Genomic DNA, 25,916 nt, shown 5'->3' on the forward strand with positions numbered 1-25,916 from the left:
GGCTGAAAAGATGATTGTACGTGCACAGTGAAACAGCTTCTTGTCTCAATATTTTACTTTAACATCAATCTCATCTCTTTTGCAGCCATAAATAATGTACATTGACATTTTAGAAAACATTGATTTAAAAGGGATGTTTCATGGCATCTAACTTCTACCTAAATAAATGCAGGTTAACACATTAACAACTTTGAACTAACTTCCTAAGCTTTCTAGTCTTTTGCAGTCTAACTGTAGTCCTGATTACTGTGATCATAGACACAACCGACAGCCCTATTATCTGTTATCCAGTTTACATATGACCAGCAATACCTTGAATTGTCTCCAATGCAGGACAGAACTGCAAACATCCTCATTTGATAACAAACAGTATCTGTCAAGATTACTCATGGTCCTCTGATAAGGAATGCTGAAGGTCAGCAATAGATACATTATCAAAAAATGTCATAAGCACATTAAGATATAGCATATTGTCTTAAATTAACAATTACAGACATTGTTCCTAAGGTATGCCAGCTTTTTAGCCTTTAACACTGTTCCAAAGAGCCACTACAGCATTACACCTAAACACACCATGGTTTCTTCAATGTATGGACACATTTACCTGATGTAAAATCTGAATGTGCTTCAGAGGTTCAAAAATTGACTCTTCATGCAAACCACTACAGATCCATTCCCACAGTAGATTCTCGATTAAAACCCTATCTTACAATTAAAATCTAGTCAATAATAGCTCTGATTTTATGTCCCTTTGGACTTAACTCAAATATGGATATTTATTAAGGAAATACATGTAACGACTAATTTTGAGCCTTCAATTAAATGCTCAATCCTGATATCCTCATCAGTCAAGGCAAATATGAAACAAAGAGCTTGATGAATGGTTACTTTATTGCCTGGTCTTAATGAACATGTCAGATTCTGTGGCCTGCCAGATTTCCTAGATCAAACCTCAGATCACTTTTCTAGCAAGGCGGAAAATCTAGCATTGTTAACACCTGAGAGGGCAGAGATTACACCGTTTAGGCAGGGATTACCTTACTTTACCTGTGTCACAAGATGAGCTATGACATGATTTTGTTTTTTCTACTCTAGCCGAAGAAACAACTGCTGGCGTTACACATGATGGAATGAAATGAAGGAAAAAAAACAAGAAATTATCGAACAAGTTACAAATGTAGCAGCTGCCGTTAATTTACTGAACAACAAATATAACACGCAATGCACAATAGGCACCTGTATGAATATGTAAGCTCCTGTGGCATTATGCAGGGGCGTCCTTAGTGTGGAGGCGGAGCCCTGGCTAATTAAGGACGAGCCGCAGCTGTGAGGGCCCTTTAAGACACACTGAGCACCTCCCCAGAGAGATGAGCACACCCCCGCAAGGGGAGAACCTTCCAGCGACAGTCCCGGAGGAGGATGGCGACACGAGCAGAAGGCCGCCGTTTTTTCTTCTTTTTCTTTTCTCCTGTCCCGCCAGGGTTTTCCCACCGGGACAGGTTGCGTTTTTTTTTATTTTTATTTTTGGCCTTGTGGTCCTTTTCCTTCCAGACTGCACCCCGTTAGATAGGGTACGTCCAGTCTGGATGCAGCTGTGCAAAATGCCACAGTTTTTCTTTTCCTTTCCGTTTTTTTTTTTTCCTTTTTGTTTTTTGTTTCCGGTTTTTCGCTACACCCCAAACCCGTGCCCCCGCCCCCTCAGACAGGGCGTTGACTTTGACTGGTGTTTGGCGCAGATCCTCCCACTCCCACACTGTTACACTCCATTTGCGCTGAAGTAAGCAAACTAGATATTTATGTAACCCACGCAATGAAAAACTAGCAACAGCTGTACTACATTCATTAGGAACGAATGCTTAAATAATTACAACTGTGTGAAATCGTTTGGTCAATACCTCCGGTAAAAGGTCCATCCATAGGATGCACAATTCTCTCCATCTTTTTCAAAAGATTTAAAATAATAATTAACCTAATCTACAGGTGGCTGCAATCTTAGGATACAGGTTAAAATGGGCAACATTAACGTGCTTAACGTGTGCCCGCTTAATATATGTTAAAATTATATATTCTTTCTAAAACTTGCATATGACCTCTTTTCGGTCTTTAAAAGTTACCTCCTGCCCAGCAGGTAGTTCATCCATTGAGGTACCTCAAATTACAAATCGCAAATTAAAGCCTGCAAGAGCTTTCAAGCGGAAAAAAAAAACCAGCAGGATACACACTGCAGCTCGGATAATGCCACTACCTACAACAAAAATCAACAAAACGAGAATCTCTGGGAGGTCGTTTAGCTTCTGCTGTAAAAAAAAAAATCAGCATGCTGCAATTTGCTGCCTTTTCTTTTCACACTCCCAGCCTGACCCGATCGCATTGTGTGGATTTAAAATAAATCGCCATCTTATCCTGCCATTTATCTTTCATAGCAATGCCACTGAGCTTATTGTATTAATGGGCATAGAGCTAATCCAATATCTGTGTCTCGGATGCTTTGATCTTCATTGTAATCAGCATTTGTAAGAGTCTCATAGGCTGATTTTATAAATATTAAGCAGGTTAGTTATCAGGACTCACTCACAACCCTGAAGATGTGTTTCTGAGCTGGTGTCAAAACTGTACAACATCACTTCCACATGAATAACCAGTTTATATGCCAAAATGTCTTTCCTTGACTTTGTCTAACAAGATTAGTGTCTACTGCCATCAAGTTACATTTATTTTAAACGGACTAGTAGGCTTCCAAAGGTCTTAGTTAAAAAATTGAAGAACAATTTTGATAAGGCCTGAAAGTACAGTATATGAAGACGCATAAAAACACGACAAATGAGTATTGGAACCAATAATATTTGTTGCATTTCCAGTGCCAATTTAAACATATTTTCAATTTTCAATTTAATTTATATTAATTCTCATTCCAAAGGATCCCACGGCTCTTTTCATACAGCATTAGACTCATTTCATTTCAAGAACAGCACCTACTGTATGTGGGTGACCCACAGCACACATTCATTGCAAACATCCACACTACATTGTATGTTAGGTAGAGAGGAAACTGCTTCTCCAGTCAATTAAGTAGCACAAACTGTACAAGCCCAGATTTAGCCAGGGTACTGAGATTAACACCCTTACTCTTCCAATGAATTCCAGAGACTCTTTTATCAGCTGAAACATTAGAATGACAACACCCGTTACAACATAATGGGCTTTAACTGAAGGCTGAAACTCTGCCTCAGAGGCACGATTGTTATGCTAAGAACCTTAGATTATATTAGTTTAATTCTTTGCTTTAACACAAACACAAGAAAGACTCTGGGAGACTAATAAAAATATGAGCATCATCATCATCATCATTCGTATCTTGGAATCTGAGGTGATGATCTGAGGGGTGGTTTTTCATGGTTCTCAGACTGTGGGAACACCTGCAGATTTGACCTACACAATGTGTTCCTGGCCAGATCTGCTCTGCGTTTATCTGAAGAGACTACTCCAAAAGTCAGGCCCAAACTGTACATCACTGTAATATACTACAAGACATGTGTCAAAGGGAAAGCTATCCATCACACATACACTTGACAAGATGTCAAGCAGATGTTGCCCACTGGCCTAAGTTACAGAACATTTGTCTAAGGGGCTTCTCTTTCCTTTTTTATGGAGAAAACATACAAAAGTATAAATAATTTATATTCTTAATTACCATTCTACATTTTTCACGATTCATTCTTACCAGTTTAAACTTCATCCTAATTTGCCTCAATTATAAAACAAGCCAAATAGCTTTTCCAGAATGCTTTGTCCCTCAGTCCCTCAAACAGAGTTTATAGGCAACACTCATCACTAATCCCACAGCCAGTTGAACGTGGATTTCAGACCTTCCTCTTTGTTACTGATATGTGCAGCTATTTTTGGAATTTGTTGAGTGAGACCTCCAACAGCATTACTCTCAACAGAGCAGAGAAGTAAACTTTGGCAATACTGTGCTTGTGTTTTACTTATTATTTAGCTTCTTGGGACACTAATGAGGCAAAAACCACCTTAATGGCTGGTTAAAAACACATTGTTTGTCATCTTTGAAATTCGTTAAAAATTAGGCAAAACAAGGTTGTCAGAGGAAGCTACCTCATTTTGATCTAATTAAGGCAGCAATTATGGAGTCCAGATCCCATTATTTTCATCGCTTTACTCATTTAGAATATTTTAATGTTTCAGACAACTGATAATCTGCTCTTCCATCGTTGTGGACCTTTACACAATTAAAGAATAAAGGGAGTATCGAAACTACAGTATGAACAGCAAATTTGATCGACCATACAGTAATTCCTACCACTATTTTTTATTTTTACCAAGTGAACTGCATGTATACAGTATGTGATTTACAACAATGTGAATTTACTATTCCATTGCCATACTAGTAACAGATATAACCAAATAGCAAAACCTATTACCAAATTATGTTCAAACTTTAGGTGTGGTGCCTTTATTTAGCTTTTTATGCAGTATAGCCTTTTCTGCTTGACATCAACATGTTTTTTTTATTACTGTGTAAGTGTAACTGCTCTTCAAGATTATTTAGCCTTCTATCATTAAGAATGGCAATTTGAACACACAGTGGAAATGAAATAAAATGATTTTCAGTCGGCAGCATTTATTTCTCCTTCATTTTTGCAATGTTGTGTATTCAGGCTATAACGGGAAAGACCTTTCAGTCAAAACCAACTCGTAAAGCTCATTTTGCATCTAATTTTAATAGTCTGTTGGGAATCAAAGGTCGTTATAATAGTGCCCCATTTTACTACTGTAGCAAGAGGAAAAATCCTTCCTTCTTTGACTTGAACTTTATTCTTGAAAGTTACCGTTCTGTAGGTGTTTTCACAAGCTCTATGAAATAAACAACCCCGCCAGAGGCTGTAATCTGTGTTCACGGCGTTTTTATTTCCCTCACTGCATCTTCCTTTCTTCTTCACCAGCAGCTGCACGGACACAGTCCACAGGTTGTATCTCATTACCTCGTGACTAAGACTGGGCCGCACAGCCCACCACAGTGCAGCCATTACTGCCCGAGCCTTTAACAGCACTGTGCAGCAACCATGGTATATACTACCTATTAGGGGAAAAAGAAATACCTTTTCCATCAGCTGTGTCTGTGTCATGGGTATGTAGCCTCAGCTGCAGATAAGCTTATTTTGTCTTACAGCAGTTCCTGCTAAGTAGCCATATTTCCACAGTCACACTGCATAGTGCTGAGGTATAGAAAAAAAGCAGAGTAGGAGTGAGGGATTAGAAGAATACTGCAAACAGGTTATTGCTAAATTTTCTCTGAGCATTTGCATATTGTACATGACACAGCCCATAATTTTTGCTTCCTCAGCCAGGTCACTTTTAGCACACAGCATTTCTAGGCTGGGCATACAAGAGAAATGAGGTTCAGGGATCTTCATTATCTTTCGTTATTTAGCAAAGTAAACAGTAAAGCAAATAATAACAGATGCTAGCTTTTCTGTCACATATCACTCAAACTAGTATCTGCTCAGACTGTAAAACATATAAACAAACATTGGCTTAGGTTAATTGCACAGCAGGGAAAAAATAAAGACTAATGAAAAAATATTCAGTTTGTACCTAATATTTCACCAATAACTTTGCTGCCCAGTGAATGTGTTATGCTGTAATGAGTTTGTGATCTTAATCATGCAGTAAGGTCAAGGAAAACAGTCCAAACAGTACTGCTCTGTTGAAATAGAACCTGTTTTGTTTTTGTACAAAAAGTCATGGCTTTCTCTCGCTACATTCAACACTGAAATATTAAAAGACAATTTGGAATTCCACAGTTAGCGTTTTTGAAGAATCGGAGATTAAAATCTATTCTAAAGGAATAAACATTGCAGTTGGATTCTTCTTCTGGTGAGCTTGAAGGAGGCTCAACAACCTAAATGTAACGTCCCTGCTTTTCAGTGTGGAACTAAACTTTACTTGTCCCTTTTTTTAGCCAATACCCTGCTGTAGTTTCCCCACTTGAACATCTTCACTGCGGTTAAAATGATACCAAAAATAGACATCCTTGGAAGTAACTTCAAGTCTCTATTCAGTTTGTACAAGCTGTATTAATTATTCAGCTTTTCAGTCAATATACAGTCAATATTGATAGTAAGCTGCATATTTCTACTGGTTTTGACTTAAGATGAACTAAACATAGCTGCATTGCATTCAACAGGACAGAATAAGAAATCAGCTTGTACAGTTTATCTAAGGGTAACATCATTGCAATTAGGAAAGTACAAGAATTAACACTTTTTTATTTATAGCGCAGAAATCAAATGTAAAAAAAAGATGTGCATTTGCCTCATTATTAAGGTAACCTAAAATACAAGGTATCTAAGTATGCTGAAGCTAAAAAAGTGCTTCTTTTAAATGATCTGAACAGAAAGTATTATTTTTCTATTAATGGGAACATTAATATTCAATTCAATACATAATTTACCATAAGGTTTTTACTCTTAACACTGTAATTCTTCTGCCTTGGGCCATGTACTGTAACAAAAATGTGTACATCCTCCAAAATTAAAAAGTTAAGAGCCTTCACACAAACCATCAAATGGCTTTGCCCATACTTTATACTGTAAGCACTGGATTCTTTTACCTGACAGGACATTTTTAATTAACAACAAAGTAATTTCGGTCCCACTGCCTACTGGACTCCTAGGAAAAGAAAATAAGGGGTGGGAGTCATTCAGCTTGCTTGGAAAATTAAGCTTAATTGCATACAAAATTTAACAGCTTTTTATTTACAGTGAACTATAACCATAAATCATGAGAATAATTCTTAAGAACACTGACAGCTGTGACAGTAGTGTGTTCATATACTCCATACCCCAATGAGTAGAGCAATATATTACACACAGGTCACTGCCACCTTACTATGGAATCCCAGCACTAGTATATGTGAATGATGTTGAAGCAGCAAATTGGTCTGCGTTTCCAGTATTGAGAAATGATCAAAACTATTTGTCTTGCATGTCTGTGAAAGACGGAAATTACTGCAACATCTGTTCCCTTGTCATCTGATCCTAAAGTCCTAATGATCCTAATTGTATCCTGAGGAGCGAAACACGGAATCCATTCCAATTTACTAACACACTGTTCCAATTGCAGATTATTGTAAAAAATAAAACTGGTTCTGTAACTTCTTTTCTTTCCAAACTACTGCATACTGAGAAACCAGATGATGGGATTGTTGTCTAGGAAATGAAATATTCCATGAGATTTTGTAATGACTAAAAACCATTTTTAATTGCAGAACAGATTTTGATCCAAGGCCACTGTTAATACTTTAGCTATTAACAGGCTTTTAACAATGCTGTGCTATATATTTCACCTGCCCAATAGAACAGAAGAGAAAATGTATTTAATCAATGGAACAATCCTGAGACAATTACCCAAAGGATATATATGAATACCATAAACAGTACATTACAAAATAAAAATACTTCAGGAATATTATATTATGGTCTCATGCATTACAGAAAAGAATAGTGACAGTGGCACCTCACATCCTCTGACCAACTATTAGCTTTCACTGTGGCAGTATCAGACATGACCTGTTATTCATGACCTCAAATTCAATGAAGGCTTCCTTAAGCACAACATGTTTTGATTTTTTAAGCAAACCAAACACTCTATGCTTCCCATGCATTGTTCTTCTGTTTAGTGAACCTGGGCTTTCAGCTCTTTCCCATTAAATAAACATGCAGCATTAAAGTTTGACTCTCAGAAGAGGCATGTTCGATCCTGCATTATGAACAAAAATATTCGCTGAATATTTCATTCTGTTCTTGCCTCTGGAGGCAGTGGGAGGTGCTGTACTGCACTGCATTGTTGGCAGCTATATATAAATATATAAATCTCATCATTCAAATGACAGAGACACTCAGGGCTTCCCAACCAATGATAAGAAAATACATGAATAAATATAAAAACACAATCCTACCAAACAAAAACATGAATAAAACATAGACAAGTGGAAGCCTAAATAAATAAAGCACACACATCCCAGTATCTCTGAGCTTGGAGGTAGGGAATTAAATTTACAATTTTCCGCAATGTAGGCCTTAAGGTGTTGCTTATAAGGACATGTGAAACCCCCCAAAAAACGAATACAAATTTTCAGCAGAATTTGCATTTTATTTTTGTTTTGGCAGTGTGAAAATTAAAGAGTTTTCTTAAAGGTGCAGTGCGAATGGAAAACCATCCTCACAACATTATATTCTTCTAGTTGTGTAATATTCCACAGACTGAGTCTCCTATCCTCTGCAGTACATTTAGTAACAAGTTCATCCTTTTTAGCAGTTTCGTCCCCATTTTTCTACTTATTTTATCTTGTTTAACTTAGGTTATATATAGGTGCTCTTAGGTTTGCAAAAATAACACTAACAAGGTCTTACAGATATGTGTTACTTGTGCAGGTGACCTTAAGTCTGCAGGTACACCTTTAGTGACACAACTGTTCATATTTAGGGTGGAGCAGTGGCTCTGTGGCTAAGGATCTGCGTCTGTGGCTGGAAGGTTGAGGAATCCTACTCCGCTGGGTTCCTGAGCAAGGCCCTTAACCCCAACTGCTCCAGGGGTGCTGTACAATGGCTGACCCTGCGCACTGACCCCAGGCTTCTCTCTCCCTATCTGTGTGTCTGTGTCTCTCACGGAGAGCAAGCTGGGGTATGCGAAAAAGGCAAATTCCTAATGCAAGAAATTGTATAGGGCTAATAAAGTGATCTTATCTGATCTTAATTTGTTTCAGTGTGAGCATTATACTTCTCCTTTATTTAAACACAGCTCCATCTACAGTACATTGCAGGCCCCCATTATAATATCATTACATATGCCATTAATATGAAGCACTGCAGGGGATAACAAGCTGGTGGGATTTCTGAACAATCAGAGATATTCAACCTAACCTGGGTATAAAGATTTTTTTTCCCACCCCACAAGAAATAAAATGTGAGTATGTGTAAATCTATTCACCAAAACACAAAACTTAAATAAAATGCTCCAAAAAGCAACCACATTTACAAGGAAATACAGCTGAGCAGTATGGGTGTTAAAACAACCTGCAACTCAGGTTCTCTGCCAGATAATATAAGCAGTGTCCCATCTGCATAGGAGGCTCAGGACACATCATGCTTTGTGTTACTCGGTTGACAGTGGCTGGAAGATGTTATAACAAACAATTCACTATTTTTTTATATTTGCTACAGCATCCATTTATAGTCTCTGGATCATCTTAAAAAACAGAATATGAATATTTCAGTACTTTTCCTACTAAGCCCATATACTGTACATTACTTTACATGCTTTTGATCAAAACCAAGCCTAACATTAGCCGGTAAGTGGATCACAAACTGTTTAAAGAGTTTATGGCTTTCTAAATAGTTTCTGAAACACAATGGTAGGCTAATATAATATTTTAGACATGTAATTTTACCAGTAAGATCAAAGTACAAATGAGATGAACACTTGAGATAAATGGAGCACAAACTGTGTTACAACAGTGGACAGTTACAATCCACCAGACTGCGCTTGCCAGCAGTACATAATACTGCTGTTAGTTAAGTGGATGCTGTCAGAGGTTCACTTTCTTTTTTCAGGCTGTTCTGGGATGTTAAGATCCAAGCTTCTGTTCACAGTTTTAAAATACGAATTTACCGATGCACTGTGAGAGGACATATATCAGGCTAATTCTAGATAATCTACAAAAATCGACCAACTTTTAAAGGGTGGCAGAAACTTCTATCATGACACACCACTAATTAGTAACACCTTCAAAAAACCCAGCAGCACAACCAACAAGACACTAGTAAGACTGACTGCAAGTGCCTGGCACATGAATGTCTTAACACTGCCAGGACCTTGGCGCCTAGCATTTCTTTGTCAGCGTTTGTTTTTACTGAAAAATAAAAGTGCCAGATAGATAACATTTGTTGCAGTAAAGCAAACGGAAAGGCTCAGTGTTAGTCATAACTACTTTGATTTAACTTGTTATACATGTTTTTTTTTGTCTAAGTAAATGCATAGATGCACTCTCACATTATCTACAATCTATCTTTTGTTTTTCCAGGACACTTCTATCAAGACTGCTGAAGGGAAAAGAGCAGCAGACAAAACCATCTATTATTGTTTGCTTGTGTAAATTGATGCCAAAGTTGATCGGCAATGCATTTACATTTTCTGGAAAACAGACTACATTCAATGCTACTGAAACTCAAACTAATGATGTGCAGCGTGGTTGCATTTTCTTCAAAAGACCATGTCTATCATTACCAAGTCTATCTGGATGCTTCTTTACATGAAAATAAGTTCAGACGTTTACTGCAATGCTAGAAATGACAGGCTTTCCACTCTGGGGATTGCAAATTGTTATAATATATTAGTTACTGTATGTCAAAGAGTTGTAAAAAAGGTTTCTAAGACAGTTTTTAATATTATGGATAGCTGTAAACTCAGAGGGCAAAACAAAAAGTTAATTTTAGCAGTTTATTAGAACGTAAAACGCTCTAGTATCAATATGTTAAAAACTGAATTAAAACGATCACTTGATAAAAAATGGATATTTTTAAATGCTGCCACTATCACTCCGTTTTCCACAGTCGTAACATTCCCTGGTTTATACTACTGTTTCATGCTCAAGTGTCACAATACATACTGTACTAGAGTCTTGACAATCCTTGTCTTTATTCCATAAAACAGCTGTATAAGCTTTGTAGCAGATTCAGTGTAAGCATTGCTTAACAGCAATAACCTAATCTTATTAAAAATATGCAATACCATAATAAGGGTTTTTAATAGGTATGCCTATTGACATTTAAAGGACATTGCCATTTTATTATAATAAACTATTAAAAGTATGAATGCTTTATAACTGTTACAAGTGTGATGTGTTATTAATGTGCTATAAGATCTACTAACAAGGTATTATTGTTAATAAAACAATTAACAGCATGTTTGTAGATAGTTAATGAGAACTCACAGTATAACTACCAAAACTGTTACCACTTTTATGATGCCAGGTCTGGTGTTAAATACATGATTAATCTCAATATTAAGGTTTGTCTACAAAAAACTGCTGAATAAGCAGCACTCCACTCCAAAGAGATTGAATAGTGTCCTCTACGAGCTTATATTTTAGCTAGGCTGACCCAGGATCCAGTGAAGTAAATTAACATTCAGCCTGATTTGTTCATTGATCCATGTATTCGATATCTAGCATTTCAAAAAAGAGGGCTTCTAGTGGTTCGTTTTTTTTTTAGGTTAAACTCCCAAAGACAAATGTGTGGCACAGCCCTGATAAAACAGGTGCTGATGATTCAAGATGGTAATGTACTATGAAATATTAAAACTGAACTTTTATCTGAGCACTTCACTGTAGACCTGCACACACTACACTGCCCTAGGGTAAACTTTCAAACAGCACGGTAATCTGAACAAAACAATAACACCAAATAAATGCCCCACTGTGACATTTTCACTCAGATGAAAGAGGTTTGATTGTCTTTTAACACTTGCAAGATAAAAAACTCATGTACTGTAAAATGTACCGTGCCTAAAATTATACTCAGGGTAATTTGGAAAGAATTTTAAACAAACGTGTCAGAAATTATTTTTTAGCAAAACTTCACTTCATCTGCAAAGTTCAACAAATGGCTTTCAAATACCTGCATAGCCTGACACACATCTTTTTTGGAAGAGCTGCAGCTATGGAATTAAAACCAAGATCAAACAGGGTTAAAGCTTTTTCAAAACTCCAACAGCACTGCTTCTGTCAGCAAACTATCTTGTAATTTTCTCCGCTAGTGAGCAAGGGGGGCCCAGAGATGAGGCAACTGACCCATCTCTTCAAGTCAGGGAATTAAAAACCCTTGCCTCAGGGTGGGAGTTACTGGGAAACCTGCTAAGTACCTATTCAGTAGATCGTGCTAATGGTGTGCCAAATCGACACTCCTTGACAGAACAGTTTTGGAAAAAAACAAGAATACAGTAAGATCAATTCTGTGCCTAATAAAGCTCCGTGATTATTTGCCACATTCTGTAATAAATGAAACTTCTACAGTATATTAGAGAATTCCATGGTGAAATATACTTCAGATATTCAGAACCCCACACCTTATTGCAAATCTAGAGGGAGCCAACAGGAAAAGAATTGCTGTGCTAATGACTCAGGCTAGTAGATATTTTACATTTTTCTTTCATTTCAGAAACAAGATCAGCACTCCAGGGTCATTTATTTTTGTGATAATGATTGAGCAATGTACTCTGATTGTAACCTTACAAAGCTGAACGTAACTAAATCAAGGGCAATGTCTCAGCTGCAGGCAGTAGGCTTTTCAGCAGTGCTCGAACCTGAAGACTGGAGGCCCAGATGCAGACATTTTTGTGGGTGCCCCCTCCCCCAACATCACACACTAGCAAAGTTAATAAGGTTAATTCAACAAACAAACCCTCATTTGAATTTCATGCTCCGAGTCCACAAAGTTGTGTACAATCCGTTTGATACAATATAACACGTTACTTTTCCAGTTCACTGTCTATGGATCTGGTGAAGGTCGCTGGTGTGGTGAATTCCTCATTGGCACTCTTGTCTGTATTGCACTATTTTCACAGCAGCCGGAGTAAACGAAGACTTCAAGCGCAACCTCTCTGCACGTTGTAAACTGGGAAAATGTCCCATTTTAGACTATTAGACCTCAGACTTTTCTTTTCCCACTCACCATTTTCATGCTATTGTGGTATACTGTAGTTAACATAGTTTGACTGTAGGCATTGGGGTGATGACTCTCGGTGCTTTTTCTTCTTCCTGTCTTCCCCATAAATCTTTACTCTACAATTATCATCATTTAAATACGACAGTAAATTGTTTCACACAGACCTTTGCACAGTGGCCGATGTAAGGCTGGTCAATTAAATAAGCTCATTAAGTACGTTTTAATTAATTGGTATACCCATGCACCTGACACTAGATCTAACCCTGACCTCAAGACAAATGCCATCATCATGCAAACGGCAAGAGACAAAGTCTCATGAAAGCGTGATTCACTTGTGTTTATACCTCAAATATTGAATGTCTGTCACTAAGTGTGATCATCAACTGCAGCACCTACAGCTTTGCCAGTGCTTCTCCAGCATGTAATTTGTGTAGGCTTGCCTTGCCAAAACACTCTACACTCTCTATGCTTGTGGTGAATCATTAAAAAACAAGTTGAAGACATATTTCCAAATGATGAACACTGAACGATGCAGGTTATCGGGTGCAGATTTAAAACTGTGTGAACATTTCGGATATTCTTTGGCTAGTTTTAAAAGTGAAAATAAAATCCATCAACCTTTTTGTTTGCGAAATCTTGAAAACCAAGGATAGGTTCATGGGGGATGAGGTATCTCTTGGTAATCCTTCATTGATCAGCAGTTTCACAGTCACATGGAATGCAACATGAGGGAAAAAAAGATGGTCATCATGATAATTGTATATATATATAGATATATACACATAAGCATACATTTTAAACATGTCTGTCCAGAGTGAAATAGATGTACTGTATGTAGAAATGATATACAGTAGCCAGCAATTAAATGAAAACACCTCCGACTGTTAGGAACATACTGGATATGTTTGTGGTATACTTACTGCATAAGCAGCAGACCAATTACCATGAATAGATAACACAATTTAAGGTTAAGGCTGATTTTAGGTAACGTTGCCATGTTAAATGACCAAAGTATGACTGAGAAGAATTAGGATTACATCTTTAATGAATCTTTTCTAAACTGAACATGAAAACCTTGGGGAGATGTTGTTTTGTCCTTAAAGCGAAAACAAAAAAAGTATTTAGAGTCCACAACAATCAGGACTATCCAGCTATGGTGACCGTCATGGAGGTAGCAACAGTGAGAAACACACTTTGCAAATTAGGCCAAGCTGAAAAGACGCAGCTGGCCGAGAATGTTAAGACAAGGTTCCTTTGTTCATTTTAGCTGTGTGATGTTTGGGAAAGTACTTTTAGTCTCCACTCCAAAGACCCACGAAGCTTCCGTGCAACAACTGAGATGCAGAAGTCCACAGAAGCTCTGCCAGATTAATGATGGTCTGTGTGCCTGAATGGAAATCAAGAACATGCTACTTAAAGTGCCTTATGGCTGCTCCTTCCTCCTCCATCAACAGAAGAAAATTAAAGGCATGGTAAAGACCAATCAGTAATTAAGACACGGAAGTGAATTTCACCCTATTGTTGCAAATAAAGCCCAAATATAGACAGAACACTATCAATAAAAGGATCTGCACAAACACCTTACTATTTCCACAGCCAGGGAAAGCACTAATTTTTGCCAATTACAAGTGGTTGCTCTCATACTTGATTGTAGATCATTCATATCTACTAAACCTTTTTAGAAAAGTTGAGCACAAAATGGAAACATAGTTTTACTTTTGAAATTGTAACCAATTTTCAGACTCTGGTCTCACTTTTGATAATTCACTCTCTTTGACACATCTATAAAAATCAGACAGCCTGTCCTCTCCTTGTTGCCAAGCACTCTTTTCATGTGTAGAGCCAAAACTCACAAGAGTATTGCTACAATACCTCACACATGGAATAAGTACCATATGGATTACCTGAATCTTGGCACTGTCCAGAAATTCAACGAATTGTGGAGAAAAAAGAGTTTTTTTTATGGTACCATAATGGTACGCTATTTTAGAAGTAGGAAAACTACACAAAGAACAGCAAATTACCACGATAACTGTTTTATAGTCTCTTTATGCATCTTAAAAATGGTGTATTTTTTGTTCATTTCCATACACTACAATTCTTTTTCCATCAGACAAGATGTGATAGTAGAGAAGCCAGTGTCTTTCTAAAAAAAAATAAAGTCAATTAACTCCGTGGTGAATAATAAATTGTTGTGCTTCATGCGCCAATCTACCCCATTTGTTATACAGAACACTCAATTTTTACAAACCTGCTTCCCCCACGAATGGTCGAATGAGTACCTTGTTTGCCATCTTTTTAGAGGTTCTTAATTAATATCTCATTAGGAGCATAGTCATTTCGGGAATAAACTGGATAACTGTTGTCATGATGCTAAAAGAAGGGACCTTATAGAAAATACAGGGATAACTGTATAAAGCAGAAGAAATTAGACAATCTCAGTGTGCCGTTTTTTTCTCATTACCCTCTGCCCAGTAGTCCAACAGCTTATTTATTTTCTCAGACGCATTTCCTGCTTTCATGCTTGAACTACGTTTTCAAAGAGTCAATTTTTTTTCTTCCAAGAAGCAGCACTCTTTATTTAATATGCAGAAAAAGTATTTTTTTTTCCCCACCGTTAATTTTGACACCTTGCTTCGTAACACAGACAGACCTCACTGTCAGGACTTATTCCACAAACAAGTTATTATCTGCAAAAAAAAAAACGCTTACCTTTCATTTCCCTCAACACTGCTGATTGAACAGCTTAATTGCTGTGTTTCAGAGGACAGCTTCATGAACAGAATCAACAAACATTTTTCCCAAACTCTGTAGGTTTAAACAATAAAACTTCATGACTCGTAAATAATACAATTACATGGTCCGGACAGCATAGACATGGCAAGACAAAAAACATGCTAAAACTCAATCATATAGATTGACTTATTTATTCTAAGATTTCATGGCACACACTAAAAAGAACATAGTCATGAACCTTGGAACTTTTAGAAGTATAGTAAGACGACTTTGTAATATTTTAAAAACTCTAGATGAAGGGATTTCGATTATTGGGCCAGTCTTTGAACCCCATTTTTGTCTGGAGTTCCAACGATAACACAAACTCACTCACTAAATTGCCACATTCCTGAAATAAAAACAGAGTCATCTGCTCATCAGAATCCAGTCTCTCCTCTCTCTTGAAACACACAGACTCGTCATGAACCCTTGTTAACAGTGAGACGTACTCTAGATGTAAAATTCATTACTTTATTTCCTGAGTTACATGGGGCAGCAGACCAAAATGGTCTAGGCTCATATGGTAACAGTTACAGCAAGGACATACTGGGTCTAACAAATCCTGGTTCATAAATAGCTTACAGTATCAGTTATTGACAACTCACTATGCTCTTCTTTCAGCGGGAGAAGTTCCAAGGAGGCAATAACAATAAACAACCGTAGTTAGAAGTGCTGATGAAGCACCCAGAAAATCAATTGAACAGCTCCCATAATCATACAAAGTGAATGGTTCGCAGACAGTAAGATCCAACCACACCAGTTTCAAGAAGCAGCACACTTCAAACTCATTACAAGCTTTGCGCTGCTATGAGGCTACTGCTCTCAGGCATATTAAATACTATTCAAATGGCCTTCATCATAACTATCACCTCATTATGCAGCATGGAAATTGCTTAGCTATGACATTTTACATAATGAGAGGGGAGTGCGTTTTTGCTGATGAAGTGGATTCTTAAAGCGAGGCGTGCCTCATGTTAGCAATGTCAGGGTTAAACAAGTAGAAAATTCCCATTATTTAACTACCGCAATGTAAACGCCACCATTTAGAGTTTTTAATTACATCTCGCCGTGCTGCAGTTTTGCACTTGTTATGACAGTTGTATACTTTACAAGTTACCAGGTCTTAATGTAAACAACATGTCTAATCCATCTGCCTACTTGGATTCTTTTACTACTATGAAACTAATTTATCAGTACTTTTGAAATAACTGCAATGCCTGTATATTAAGTGTAAGTGCAGGAAACGTCAAGCAGAACACCACTGTTGGAAACTATATCATCAGCTGTATGCTATGGAAGGCAATGTTAGTTAGTGCGTGATGTGATCAGTAAAAAAAAGTCTTACCAAGTCCAGGGGGCACCTCAGGGCATGGAGGTAAAGACTTGGCAGTGGGAGTTATGTTGGTTTCTGGCCTGGCGCTGGGCAAGAAGTGGTCTCCTGTGGCCAGGTAACTGGCAAATGTGCCATTGGGGCGAGAGAGGTTGTAGTAGTAGTGATGTGTCCTGGAAAAGTTTCGCCCGTTGAAACGGCTGAAGATGTCAAATCGCTGGCTGTAGACGTCGAAGTACAGGATCATCATGATGAGGAAGTGCACGAGACAGAGCAGCAGGACGGCCTTGCAGATCCTTTCCAGCGTCCTGCCCAACATCAGTCTGGTCATTTCTAGGCAAATCCAGGGCACGGTATCGGGCATCTGCTCCTTCCTCCTTGCTGCTTCTTAGGGACGGGCCGTCACCTAGGCAATGAAGGAGGCAGGTTTGGAGGTTGTTTTTCCATAAAATTATATATTTTACTTAAAGTAGTTTTCATTTCGGTTTTGCGAGTACATAAACCAAACCAAATAATGCAATTTAATTATGGCTAGATTTGTTACAGATGTAATACATTTTGCGTTTGCACATCTCTGTACTATAATTACGTAATACAGTATGAATGCTGATATGCGAAATTTTATAGAGTTTAGTAAGAAATGGAGATGTACAAAATAGCTGCAACTGTTGCAAACAAAAATAGGTTTGAGAACAGCACAGAATTTGGTAAAACTGGAACTAAGGCACATTATCATAAAGAGTCTCTTCTCTTCTAAGCTTTAGGACAGAGTTTCACACAAATGTCTTGTAAACATCTCTTCAGACAGTTACAGTTAATTTGAAGACATCGTAATAACAATATCAATACAACTAGAAGAATGAATGTCTTAAAAGTATTCAAAGGTGCAAAACACATGTTAAAATAATGAAATCACCATGTTTGTCAGGTCGCTCAACAACAAAAATAATAAGTAATAGGTTTATTCCATGCTGGGAAAAAAGAAGAAAGAACACAACGTTTCGGCCGTGGAGCCTTCTTCAGGTGTGATCATCTTCTTCAGCATGGTGACCATACTGGGGTGCTGTTTTGAAAATTGGGGTTCTTAGATTCTGAGAGCTGACATGGGGCAACAAGGTGTTCTACCTCTTCAGACTGATATTCCAGCAGAGTGCCAAAGTCCCTCACCATTAAGCACATGCATAGAGGTGAAACAGTCTGAAACATTACTCTCTGTAGTGATTTAACCAATTTCAATTGCATTTTAAGTCAAGTTTGTTTACACTAGCCAATACTGAAAAAAGTTTCATTAGAGTTCATTTCATTCATACAGAAGAGTCTGCTGCTGAGATGTTGGATCTTTTTTATGGCTTTGGCTGCAATGCACTTTTAGGTATAGTCACAGATTTACAGCTGAAATAGAAGTATTTTATTTGTGATAACATAAAAACACACAATAACAAGAGTAAATAGAACACAAACCAGGAAATCTGTGGTTGGTCCTAGACAATATCTGGGGATTATACTGTACATCATGCTGTGTAGATTTTTAAACTGTGATGCCAAAAATAGCTCACAAGCTCCCAGCTCACAAACTCCTGCTCAGATCATGTACATACAGTAACAACTCACATTTCAGATCTTTCTAAAGTTGATCTTATGAAGTCACGTTTTTTTCCTGCTTTTACAGTCTTCTAGACCCACTGTTTGAATCTGAAAATTGTCAAGTCAGTATGTCAGAACAGAATGTACTGTATATACAACAATTATATAGTTGTAAATTCACCTATCACACTGGATTCTGGTTTTATACTAAGAACTGAATTTCATACTACATAAAACATACAGTAGCTGTGTCCCTGCTCTGTGATCTGCATTAACATGACTAGCCTTCCTCCATACTGTATATACAGCTAAATCAAAAAATCATTTTAGGACAAACTCTACAGCCTTTGCAAAAAATGCTCGTCCATCTTGCCTAATTTGTGGTTCCTAGCTATATGTGCTTTCTCATCAATTGCTAGAAAATTGCATTTCTGATCCTTGACAGAAGCTACTCTGGGACATTATTACGGGCCCCTTTTGTCTGTGAATACAGACATGGTTCTCTTTCAACACTTCATTGTAAGCGATTTAAATTTTTATTGGATTTCCAACATAGAAAGGAGCAAATAACAGAATTGTAGCTGCAGGAGCACAGCCCTCTGAAAAGAGGAGTCAACAGGCAGGGTGTGTCTGCAACTAACCCACTGCTGATGCATCCACCTGGTTTTGAATCAAGGGGGCTGAAAACTATTAATAAAATAATTAATAAAGGATATGATTTAATTAATATTTACAGCAGCGTTAATATTGCTAGTAAAATATTGAGCCGCTTAAAGAGCTATATCATACTGCATTTCAAAAGAAAGTTCAGCTTATCATTGATGATCCCTCCTACCCTCTTCATTTTCAACTGCTACCTTCAGGGAAGCATTACAGAATGCCTACGGCCAAGAAAAATGTATACAAGGTACTGTATATTAAACGCAGCAAAGTGACAGTTTCCTATATGAAGCAATTAGATTAGTGTAATAATAGTTTAATATGAGCAAAATGTACAGTATATGTATTGTTGAATGGCTTGGACTATTGTTTATTTTCACCGTGCATTTATTTTATGTTATTTCTTTGTTTTATGTAGTTTTGTACAGTATGGTGATGCCAAAGCCAAAATTCCAGCCTTTTGGATGGACATTAAATGAATAAAATTATTGCTTTTGAATATTCAAATCAGTCATGATGCTTACCAAGATCAAATTATTACATTGGGAAAGTCTGTGGATGTGTAATAAGAACAGTACTGAAATTAGTAATATAGTATTGTATTTGTCCGTGCAATTAGTATAATTCTAAAACGGAGTCCTTACTGTGGTCTACTTTCTAGATCATTATTCTTTTAAACAATGAAGGAATGAGTTATGCACTGACTTTTCAATGTACAGTATCCCATGTTTGCACGTCCACATTAATTCTGAGGTAATTAATGAGGTATTATAAAGAGCAAAGGCATGGCTCCATGATGTGAGCACGTCATCTTCTTCACTATATAGGAGTATTCCTTATACTCTTCTCTCTTTACTTGGTTGTCTGTCTCCAAACGCATAAAGAACAGTATCAGCAACTTTAACCAGCTCTCTTACCACCTCAACAGACAATAATGTCACTATGGCAACAGTCTGGTGGCTAAAATCTACAGGAATGGTGCAGGTGCAGTCGTATTCCAACATAATGTTGTTCAAGAATGTTAAAATAAACATAAGAGTAGATTCATTTGTGGCAATCAGCCATAGCTGCTAGGAAAATAAGATAGATTTTTTTATCCGTTCAAGGCCAGTTTTACTGCATCGGGAACCTCTTCAAGTCCACAAGGAAGAAAATATTTCCAATTAGAATAAAAGCAACATTCTTGGCTAAATACTTCCAGCAGTTTTCAGAGCTGTTTTCTGCAGGATGATATTGTAAAAAAAAAAAAACTAAGGGAGTCTGAAAAAGCTGAGGTTTCAAAGCTTCTTTTGTACATTAAAGCTCTAGTGCTAAGAACAGTAAAAACCCAAGCAGCTTGGGGCATACTGCATGCAAAACTTCTCTCAAAGTAAGCTTAAGGAAGAAGAAATGTCTTCTTTGTTCCTGCTGCGCTGCTGAGTCTGATCATAAGGATGGTTGCAGGGATTTTTTTATTTTTCAGTGATCTTATCACCTATGAAGTTTGTGGAACTTTGCTATATTACAGATTCCCTACAGAAGCATGAATGGTAAATGGCAAACAGTACTTAGTACATTATTATTAATAATCAAGAATTTTTTTTTTTATTAGGGGCACTAGCAAATGTCATCGGTCAATATTTTTTTGGGGGAAAATGTCACCGGTCAATGAGAAATCAATAAAAATGTACAACTTTTCAATAGAGCGGCTCTGAATGTGCCATAAATGCAAAAACAATAAAAGATTAACAGGATCTCTCTTTTTAGACAACATTAATTATATCAACGCACACATTTTTCCCTTAAAGCTGTTTATTTGCAAAATGTAAATATTTTAACATAAGGACCCACACAGACCGCAGGGTGAGCACCCCCCTACTGGCCCCACTAACAGCTCTTCCAGCAGCAACTTTAGTTTTTCCCAGGGGGTCTCTCATCCAGGTACTGGCCGGGCTGCCAACTGTGAGTTTCAGGGTGATAGAGCACCTGGGAATTTCTTTTTAAATCTGCTGCAACTAACCACACCAATAATGACCTCCACACCAAATGGTAACAATAAAGTTGAATGCATATCTTTTTCCATCCATCAGAGATGACATGAGGATAAATATTGATTTTCTTTGGCATTTCAGTGGAACATGACCAATATGAGAGATAACAAATTGAGTGAATGTAGCTGTGAAGTAACAGGTTCAGCTCCACTGTGCATTGTTAGTAATGTAAGCCAACTCTTCAGGAGAATTTCTCAAGCATCGTGTTGAACTTTGAGGTTGTTCTCTGATGAGAAAAGTGTTTAATCAATATTAATAATTAGTCCTATAAAACATATCCTACAGTTTAGAAAAAGCTCAGTTAGTAGCGAAATGAATCTGTATTGCCTGAATAATAATGAAAAAAGGCTTAAATCTTCCATGCATTTTGTATTTATATGGAAATATATTCAACAAAAATGGGAAAAATGCATACAGCATGTACTGTATGTTCAAATTTTAATCCTACTCTGGCTCTGCATGAGAAAAATTTCAATCAGCCTGTGGAAAATTCATACATCGTATGCCATGCATAAGATACTGTAAGCTTGTCATCACTATTTTTTACAGCAGGATAAAGACCCTTCTGCTTTAAAATGAGCTAAAACTGATGCCCAAAACACCGTACTGTATGTATTCAGCTTATTTAAATACTAGGAGACTTTAACTTACATACTAAATTCTTATTTGTCTTCGATCAGAGCCGAGAGACTACAGCAGTTAATAAAGACTTTTTTTTGCATGGATATTCAGCAAGAGAAAAACAAAATTCATCATTTGAAAATATATGAAGTATTAATGTAAGACTACTGAACATGGAAAAGAGTCTGGGTTACGGCTACTGACCGATATCTTCACAGAAAGCATACAAATTAAATTTCCCAAATGTTTACTGCACCTAAAACTTTTAAAGCAATGATACATCACAATTAAAATGTATACTTACACTCTACACTCAATTCAGTTTATGTTTAAGGAAGACACAGCATTCACTGCACATTGGACTTTCTTTACTCACTCTTCTTTTTAAATTAATATCTTATAATTATTAAATGGTTTTCACAGTGATAGTTTCAAAGAGATACTGAAATACAAAAATACACTAACAAAATGAATCCCTTCGATCCCACCCTCTCTCCTCTTTAACCCCCAGCTATGCTTTTCCAATAGTAACATAATAATAATAATAATAATAAAATTATATTTGTTAGAAACATGTTATGTAGGCATTTATAAAGTAGTAAAAGGGTTATAAAGAAAGCTCAATAGGCCTTATTCAAAAACAGAACAGAAAATAGAAAATAATTGCAAAAAAGTAATTATACCAAGTAATAAAGACACTTTTGGCTCCAACATTGGGTCCTCAACCTGATTTAAATACACAAAGAACATAGGAGGACAATTCTTCTAGGCACATTGATTCATTTGGTGATTCAGATGACTTTGGAAGTATATGGCTTCACTCAGTAAACTTTTTTTTTTACTCGCACTATTTAACATACGAATACTTCAAGAAACACAAACTAAACCAAGGCTTCCAGCTCCAGTCAGCAGGATCCAACAGACAGGTTTTCTACATCTCTTTAAACCCTTAGCATCTCCAGGCTGTGGAGAAGGAAAAAATTGGTCCAGTTAAACCTTATCAGGATCAATTTAACACTTCTCCCAGGTGAAGAGCTGTTTATAACTTAAAAAGACATGGCAAACCTGCTAGATACTGGCCTCCAAGCAGTGAGTTGGGATCCCCTGAACTAAACTGTATTCATCTGGACATCTTGAGTCAGAAAAATGCCATTTTCTTCAAACAAGCAATGCTAAATACTGAAGAGCTTAGATATTGCCTAAACATGTGCAGCTTATTGCATCAACTGTAACTATATTTCTGACTAAAGGGGATTAAATTATTGTTCCATGTATTAGTAGCAGCAATAATTCCATTTTACACAATCTCTTTAGGGAGAAAGCATTTCAAAGGATTTATAGCACGTGAACATCAGAAGAATAAGCGCATAACAGGAATTAAATTCCTGTCACTCAAAACGGCCCATCCCATTCCTGCCTTACAATATACTGTACTGTAAATTATTCAGGTCCTATTACGAAACCTATGTACAGTACATTCATTTAAATCATTGTATTAAACATCGCAAATTACTTGTATTAGCTTTCGTCAGAAGAAAAAGAACTTCAAAGGCTTTTCAGAATTAAGATCACATTTTATTGAACAGTTTGGGGTCACAAATGTCAAACAGATGACAAATGTCTTTAATGGCATCACTGCAGAAATTGCCTTGAGCAGACTTGTTGAAAGCCTACTGGCAAAACTGCCAGAGTCATGGTTCTGCTTTCTGATTGGACTCCAAGCTCACAAACACAGATTTCAGGCTCCATGACACAATTTCTCCTAATGACTGGCCCTGTCGAGACTGTAACTACTCGCAAAAAATGTCAGCTGTTACTACTCCTGTTAGCGTGTAGGCACTTCACTCTCAAGTGAAGGAACTGCTTCTCATAAAAGTCTCTTAAGAAACCAGAAATGCAGTTATAGAGCACTTAGGTAGATAGTTTTTAGATTGAGCCAAATACAGGCATTACTGAAACCCTGTGGTTTCATAGGAGCAACACATTCTGTGTGACAGTGTGCCACATTCTGTAATATAATGCACAGAAAAACAGCAAATGCTCATGTCATTACTTTCTTAATGTTGATGTAGAGTAAAAAGCATGACCTGCTTAATGAAGTTTGAGTAGGGAGTTACTTCAGCATGCATTGGCTGCAATGGAACAAGTAAAGGTTAATGCCCTTCTGAACAGAAAGAAATAACATTCTGATGCTCAAATCTCAAGAAGGCCAAAATGTCGCATTTCTTCATTCTAATTTTCAGTGTGGAATTAACTGATACATGATCCTTTGCACTGCTTAATGACACTTCTTTTTAAGACCATCATCTTTATGAATTACTGCAAAAGCCAGAGTTTATGAAATCTCAAAAACCCTGGCAATGAGCCTTAAACCCTTGCAAAAACTATTCTGCTTCTTTCTTTAATAGGTGGTGATGTTATCTCACTGATAATGTATCTTCTGTACTGTAGTTCTGCAGTTTTCTCCACTTTGTGCGTTACAGCATTCCAGTAAAACAATTAAACAATCAAACTTTTACAAGCAAAGTTTATTCAATGGGTTTGGTAATCAATGATGAACGGCAGATCTTGAAGAGGATAATCTGCTTTTTGTTATTTTACTTTTTTAATGGGTTACCAATATCCTGACACATATGTTTTTGTACAAAATATACTTCTCACACAATATTAATACTTACATAATTAATAAAACCTGGTGTCTTTTTTGTATTGAAGATGTGCAACGTCCTAGGCTTCAGCAGCTTGGACTATAAACATGGTGTGTATGATAATTGAAAGACATCACACTGGTGGAGATTTTCAAACAGGGTGCTGCTTTCATTCAATTTCTCCACAGAATGCATGAAGAGTTAAAGCTCTCTAAAAAGTTGGATCATTACACAGTTCTCAATAGTCTTAAAAGTTCAAACATTGGAATGGGGCTTTTTACAAAACCACAGATCCCTAACGTGAAGTACTGTACTGCAATGCAACAGAATACATACTCACTTTCTAAGAGGGCAAAATTTAATCCATTGCTAAGCTCAACTAATAAATAAATCCTATAATACTTAAATACTAAATCACTGAGCCTAGGTGTGTTTTGATCCTCTTAAATGAATGCAGAGAGAAAAAAACACTGCATTCAGAACAATATAATGCATAATCTTAAATTATACAGTAGATATACAGTACACTGTACCCTTTCACTTATCATCCTGTATAGGCAACTGCCTCAGTTATTACCAGAGGGGTTTCACAGCCATTATACGACTGCACCATTTTCAGAATGCCATTTATTCGCAATCCTGCAGAATAGTAATTAATTTGTAATTCAGCAGCTCACACTAGATTTCTCAAAACATTTTGCATTGCATGCAAACACTGTCATGGGGTTTCCATATGGCAAAGAGGACAGCAAATTTTGAGATACTGCAAATCATTATTAAAAATCTTACTCCAATACAGTTTACTAAGTGAAAAGAGAATTCATTTATTATTTTCTGTATAAAATACTACATGTTAATTCTGCTTAAATGCTTCACTCTGAAGCACAAATGAGTCTAGTGTTAATAAATTAAAGATAAATTTACAGATGGCAATAGCTGCTCTCAGATAATTACAATTATCTGGCAATTATAATATGACATTAGAAATATTTCAACAAGTTTATCACTAATTTAACACATCTCACATTTATCATCTAAAGGTGATCTTTGCATTCTTGATATAAATCACTGTAATTAAATATGATCTTTTATTAACAGATATCTGGGTCTGAAACGGGAGAATACAATACTGTACATCTATTGAACAATGCGTTGCTCTACAGTGAGGAATAAGCCTCAATAATGAAAAGAATTACATTTCTGTCCCATTCCTAAAATAGTACCGTAAGACTTTCAGTTTTCAAATGATACGAAGATTCAGATCTTAGAGGATCATATGATTAGACAAAATCTGAAAGCAGAACTATACAGAAATCCTGTGCGCTCATTACAGATTATTTAAAGACGCTCCAATTATTTTTGTTCCAAGTTTTTGGCTTGGAGGTGTCCATTCCACACAGTTCCAAATAGGGCTCTCTATTCATATATTGTTGAAAGGGATGCAGAATATGATTACACACTAAATGCTGTGCCTGTATTCAACAGCAGCATCTTGCTTCAAAGGGAAGGAGGCCAAGCAATCTAG

At 36.9% G+C, this 25,916-nt stretch overlaps 1 protein-coding gene across 1 annotated transcript in view; it reads right to left on the reverse strand.

Moving 5' to 3' along the window:
• b4galt2 (beta-1,4-galactosyltransferase 2) overlaps window positions 1-25,916 on the reverse strand; it is a 118,960-nt gene that overhangs the window by 78,065 nt on the left and 14,979 nt on the right. Inside the window, exon 2 of the mRNA XM_088927591.1 lies at window positions 16,864-17,254. Within this exon, the coding sequence (XP_088783717.1) occupies window positions 16,864-17,212 (349 nt within the window). The 5' untranslated portion in view covers window positions 17,213-17,254. The remainder of the gene's footprint in view (window positions 1-16,863; window positions 17,255-25,916) is intronic.

This window comes from Atractosteus spatula, chromosome 11 (assembly GCF_055471065.1).
Source record: "Atractosteus spatula isolate fAtrSpa1 chromosome 11, fAtrSpa1.hap1, whole genome shotgun sequence".
In the NCBI taxonomy this organism is placed as follows: domain Eukaryota; kingdom Metazoa; phylum Chordata; class Actinopteri; order Semionotiformes; family Lepisosteidae; genus Atractosteus; species Atractosteus spatula.